Below are 5,815 nucleotides of genomic sequence, written 5' to 3' on the forward strand. Positions count from 1 at the left end.
ATTCAAATCAATTTCTTTCACCACCATCAGGATCTTTTTTGACTGAGAAAAAACAAGCTACAGTCGTTATCTGGCTTTAATATCAGATGGCAAGAGCCTGGGGGAAAAAATCAACATGCTTTATGAAAGTGCTCAAGATAAACAGCCACTTCTGTGACCTTTCTCTCAGGAAATCACGCTTTATCAAAGTGCTGAGCAGAGTTTAGTTGTTTCTCCAACCTCTCAGAGAACTGTATTTTCTAAACGACCCTTAAAGTTCCAGAAACAGATTTTTGAAAAAAAAAAAAAATCCTTCTACCTCCTCCCTGTGGAGGTGGCAACTGACAAATGTTACATCAGTGTAACAAAACCAGGAAAGCCAAACAGAAATACAAACATCTGAGCATTTGTAATTCAGGTAGTTGCCCTTCTCCCATCTGCCCCTTCTCCCTCACGTCAGTTGCAACTTCACTTCTTAATTCTTATCTTCATCAGAACATTAAGCCAGGATGGGTTTTTTTTTTTGGTCTAAGTTTCACTTGGGCCAAAATGGGCAAATTCACCAGCTCCTCCAGCAGCGAGGATGTGCCTGGCTGACTGCACTGTCTGCTCTCCACACACTCTTCACTCGGTGCATTATCACAGCACGGGCTGCACACACCGGCCTGTCCCAGCCCAGGGGGCTGCGGTGGGACCGGCAGCGAGTACCGATGACGTAAGGGGATGGGTACGTGAGACAGATGCCTCGTTTTCTTCTGTCTGGCAACTCAGTTAGTTCGTGTTAGAACAAAGACAATGCTAGCTCCTTAATTTTTCACTGGCAAGGTGAGTATTTGGCAGGTCACACCACGAAGTTCAGTATTCACGCACAAGGGCAGGTTTGCTTTACAGAACCATCCCTTCCCGTGGAGCAGTTCAGAATCTCCCCTCTCTCCGTCAGCACCAGGTGATACAATCCCATTTTTGCACCAGCTGGGTATATTTGGCTTGAAGGGAAACCCCATCCCCTCTCATTAGCTGTCAGTGGTACAATCTGTTACCTCATTTCTTCTCTCCCCCCACCCTCTCTCCCTGAACTCCCACTGGCTCAGTCCATCCTCAGTCTGGAGTTGAGACACAAGCCAAGTCCTTCTCTCCCAACCTCATACGCTGCTGTCCTCGAGCAAGGGCTCCTTGCCATCTGATCCTCCGGCCTGTGGGCTGTGGGTGTGGGTCTGGGCTCCATTCCCATGCTTCTTGTGGCTGCCTGACCTCAGTGCAAGGTTGTGTTCTGGAATGAACAAGGCCACCAGGAGCGAGAGCAGGACAGAACAAGCCCCAAACAGGAAGGGAGGCCCTGGGATAATGCTGCTCTGTAGGGAGAAAGAGAGGAATGATCAGTGCTCAAGTGCAAGGACAGAAGCAGCTCAGCAAACAGAATGATAAAACTGAACAGGTACCTCATCTGTAGGGTTGGCCATGTTGGGTTTGGAGGCCTTACCCAAAGTTTCCACCTCAGCCATTTCATTCAACTCCACGTGGAAGAGATAGAAGACAAAGCCATAGAGCGCTGGGCCCAGGCCGTTACACAGCCCCCGAATTCCAGTGATCATCCCCTGCACCACACCTGGGGACAGAGCCAGGAAAGGGAGATGGGCTGACAGCTTTCCAAAGAAACTTGTTTTATTCAAGGATGCTTACAGGTTTAAAGATGGGATCAAACATTCAGGTCTGGAATGACGTGCCTCCTACAGATGAAGGGGCTGGCTGGTGATTTGCTTTGCTCAGTGGCAGGTTTTACAAGAATCAGTAACCCTGGACTTGCTGTTTTGAGGAATGAAATGAGCCTGAGCACACCAGGCAGCAACTTCCAACTGAACTGGAATTTAAGGCAGCCAAGTCTGAGGACTCAGGGACCAAGAAGCAGGCAAACGATTAAGCAGCAGCCTCCTCCCTACCTTAGGCCACACTGAACACCTACTTGCATAATTTAAGAATTCCACCCCAAAGCATCAGCCACGGTCAAAGACAAGAGTGTCAATACCACCAAGAACAAAGTGATACTTCACAGCTGGCACAGATGTTCCTGCCACCCCTCCACCACCAACGCTGAGAATCTGAACGTGTGTCAGCTCAAGCACCTGGTGGGATGAACAAGCACCTGGTGGGATGAACTCACCCATCAGACAAACCCCCAAACCACTCACCCTGTTGGTCAGGGTCCGCGTTCCTGGAGACCATGGCACTGATGGCTGGGAAGGTGATGCTAGACATGGCAGCCACAGCTCCTGCTGCCCACATCATCCTTGGAGAGATAGAGGCAGCAGTTAGGAGCAGGATGTCAAGGGCCAGCCCGAGACTAGCACTGCAGCAGGGGGACATCTCCCTCTGCCAGGGCACGGGCAGCTGCTACAGAGCCACTGGAGGGAGAAACCCACTGATGCCAGGAGACACATGTGGGCAAACTCTTACCATGGCTGCGATCCGAAGCCGTACCAGGCAAGCTGCAGGATCTGGAAGCCTAGTCCCAACAGGATGGTGTTTTTATTTCCTATTGAACGCATGAGAATTCCCAACACTACTGTCTGGAAAGAAAAACAAGTGCTTTCAAAGTCAGTGAAGAAAGATGACAACACTGGGAGACAGGAGGAGGGGAATCCAAGGGAACTCGTGCTGCTGTGAGACTGGCTGTCACACACACGCACACTCACTCCTCTACTGTCATAACATTGTTAGAAACCAGTAGGTCCCTGTCCATGGCAATCAGAGCACAAACCATGGAGTTTCACAGAGCAACACGAGGCCACCCCATGGTTTACCACAGTTTGGTATTCAACAAACAGCTACACTCAAAAGATAAGAAAGAGGGAACGCAGGTCCAACGATGTCTGTGTGGCCACAGGGATTCTGACAACTCACCAGCCCCAATTATCAGAAATTTTGGACATTCTTATGACCACAGTGCTAGAGCCAAGGCAGAAATCACTTCTCACCTGAGCCAGTATAGAGAGAATCCCAACGACACCAATAAAGGCTGCCACAGTCTCCGATGAAAAACCAATGACCTGTGAAACACCAAAGAGGGACACTTCAGGCAGGAGATTGGTAGTGTACAAGAAAAGCCACTCCATCTGTGTCAGTAACATTTATTGACATTGCTTATCAGGTGCTTAAACATTAATTGACCGTACCTACCACTACCTCCCTGCTGCCACAGGAATACAACAGAAGATTTTCCTCTGGCTGAAGAAACAGCTCTGAATCACTGGGCTCACCTGCCTGAGAGTGGCACAGACAGGATGGACAGGGAGACCACCAGCGAGAAGCCAAGCAAGAGGCTTGGCAATGCTTACAGAGCAGTCACCAGGCTCCCACATTTATTTTTAGGAAAGCTGGAGCACGTCACTATTTCTTATGGCTTCAGCTTTACTAAGCTATTGGCCAAAATGAGCTTCCTCAGCACATGCAACAGAGACATATCAATTTGTAGGCTGGGATTCCCTGTGTTCAGAGCCTTCCCTCACTGCAGGAGACTGACCTGTCGCAGGTACAGGAAAAAGCTGGAGTACTGGCCGGCTTCAGGAAGGTAGGAGAGAAAGACGGTGATACAGATGAGCAGCACTGTAGAATCCTGACCCACCTTCCGCAAGGACTGTAGGGAAGGGTGCAAGGAATGAAAACAAAATTTTAAAAAAATCCTTAAATATTCTCCAGGTACAGCGAGAGCAAAACCAAGTGCTTAAGTCACCATCTTAGAGGGAAGTGAATGCCTGAATGAAACCAGACCAGCATTTCAGAGGATGATGCAAGCGCTGCCACAGCACACCAGACCAGGTGTACAACTGCATCAACTTACACCTTAGAATGAGGAATTTTTACCTTTCTCAGATTTATACTCAAGTGCTTTTGATCAGAATTGTTTCTCCCCTCAGACAGCCAAAATAATCTTCCTAGCAAGCAAAGGCGAGGTGAAACTAAGCAGAGCTCATCATCATTAGCAAAGGTCCTGAAAAGCCAGGGACGCAGGAGACTTCTCCTGACACATTGCTGAGTAAGGGAATTTCTATTCAAACCACTGGCACATTTCCACCAAGAGATGCTCTTGCTTCAGGACATCTGGAGCTGCTTTTAGATGCTTTGTAGCTATAAGAAGTTGGTCAGTAGCTGCTAGACAGCTTTAGGTATGTGCAGTCTGCCCTCAGTTGAACACTGTACCTTCCACAGGGTTAATCTAAACCAGAGTTAATCTCACATCCTTCACCCTCCGTGGAACACGCCTCCCTTTAGAGAGAAACTATCAGAAATAGCAGCAAGATGACTTACAGCGAATGGATCTGCTTGTTCCCAAGAGATTGGAGCTCCCCAAGAGACTGGGCGCATCTCTTCTGGCAGAGACTCTGGCACAGCCAGCAGGATGAAACCAATGTCCAGCAAAGCAACACCTGAAGCGAGCACAACCACCAAGGTATCGCCGTAGGCTTGGGACAGGTACGCGCCGATCGCTGGGCTTGTGACCAGACTAGCAGCAAACGTGGCTGACACCTGGGAGCATAAAACATCAATACAGCCTCTTCCTCCCAGAGCCTGTTTTCTCCTCCAGAGTAACCCAAGGGTATTAGTTTTGCCATCTTTGATTAAAATAATCCACGTGGACAGGGACTCTTGTAGTCAGAAAGATGACGTGTTCTCCTGGTGCAGTCCAGGCTGAGTTCTAGCAAAGGGAATTAAATCCATCCTGACAATTCACAGATGGCACTTCCAGTAACCCCACAGAAAGGGCCTGATCACAGCCTGACCCTTCCCTGCTGCAAAGCAGCTCACAGCCCAGGCTGGTTTACAGGGTAAGTAACAACACAGCCAGTATTCAGAGCACAGAGAAACGAGGCCTCTGCCTCGGTACTAAATCACAAACAGAAGAACAGAGAGGCTGCGTTATTAGTGAAGCACATATCGTCTTTTCACTGATCCTGCCCTCAGGCTTGTCAATAAATCTCTCACCCTAACTCTATTCTGCAGAGCCCCAAGTATTTCTTTCAAGAAATAAGCCAGTTATTCAGCTCCTTACCAAGCCATACGCCGTGCTGCGTTCATGCTCCTGTGTGATATCGGCAACGTAGGCAAAAATCACAGAAAAGGTGACAGCAAAGACTCCAGACATGGAAATGACAGCAAAATACCACCTGAAACAGGCAATGCCAAACGCAGAGTGAGAGAGCAACCACACGGTATCCACAGCTGCTGACTTAGAACCTCTCCCTTATTCTTCCTTCAGTCCATCCTACTTCACCGCAGCAGAAAGCGCTCAGGAGCACCGAGCTTCGGTCTGGTGGCCCATGGAGTTTTGTCACTTATTTTCCCCAACAGGAAGGAAACATTAACACCCCATAATAGTAATAACACACCTATCAGGAGAACAGGCACCAGCAGAGGAAAGACAGACTCTTTCTTCCTGATACTGAACCCTCTGGTAGAAACAGGCAAGTAAATCAGTCTCCAGGCTGAGCACCCTTCTCCACTCCTCGGACTCTTCCATCTCATCCACAAATTCAACACCTGCAAGTCCCCTGTGGTTCAGCCTCACACTCCTTCCTCTCCTCAGAATCCCTTGGTTATAACAAGAGTAAACTCACCATGGACTGATCTTCATAAGGGGAATTGGCGCGCAGGTGAAGAAGACCGTGAGGAGGAGGAAGGATTTCCTGCCCCAGACATCAGAGAGAGCACCAATCAGTGGGGCACTTAGAAAAGAAAGCAGACCCTGAGAAAGAGAGAGAGAAATCCCTCAGACAAATTCTGACTGCTGATAGCGAGAGCTTCTGACAACATCACCTGAAGATAAAAATACGGGGAGACAACA

General features: G+C 48.8%; 1 protein-coding gene across 1 annotated transcript in view; it reads right to left on the reverse strand.

The window, feature by feature from the left end:
* Nucleotides 1-508: 508 nt before the first annotated feature.
* Nucleotides 509-5,815, reverse strand: part of LOC104527244 (hippocampus abundant transcript 1 protein) — a 6,691-nt gene continuing 1,384 nt past the window's right edge. Inside the window, exons 3-11 of the mRNA XM_010170911.1 lie at nt 5,589-5,716; nt 5,024-5,138; nt 4,282-4,500; nt 3,497-3,610; nt 2,952-3,023; nt 2,431-2,543; nt 2,166-2,263; nt 1,419-1,585; nt 509-1,331 (exon numbers count right to left, since the gene is read on the reverse strand). Of these exons, the coding sequence (XP_010169213.1) occupies nt 1,122-1,331; nt 1,419-1,585; nt 2,166-2,263; nt 2,431-2,543; nt 2,952-3,023; nt 3,497-3,610; nt 4,282-4,500; nt 5,024-5,138; nt 5,589-5,716 (1,236 nt within the window). The 3' untranslated portion in view covers nt 509-1,121. The remainder of the gene's footprint in view (nt 1,332-1,418; nt 1,586-2,165; nt 2,264-2,430; nt 2,544-2,951; nt 3,024-3,496; nt 3,611-4,281; nt 4,501-5,023; nt 5,139-5,588; nt 5,717-5,815) is intronic.

Source organism: Antrostomus carolinensis, unplaced genomic scaffold (assembly GCF_000700745.2).
Source record: "Antrostomus carolinensis isolate BGI_N321 unplaced genomic scaffold, ASM70074v2 scaffold25236, whole genome shotgun sequence".
Taxonomy (NCBI): Eukaryota; Metazoa; Chordata; class Aves; order Caprimulgiformes; family Caprimulgidae; genus Antrostomus; species Antrostomus carolinensis.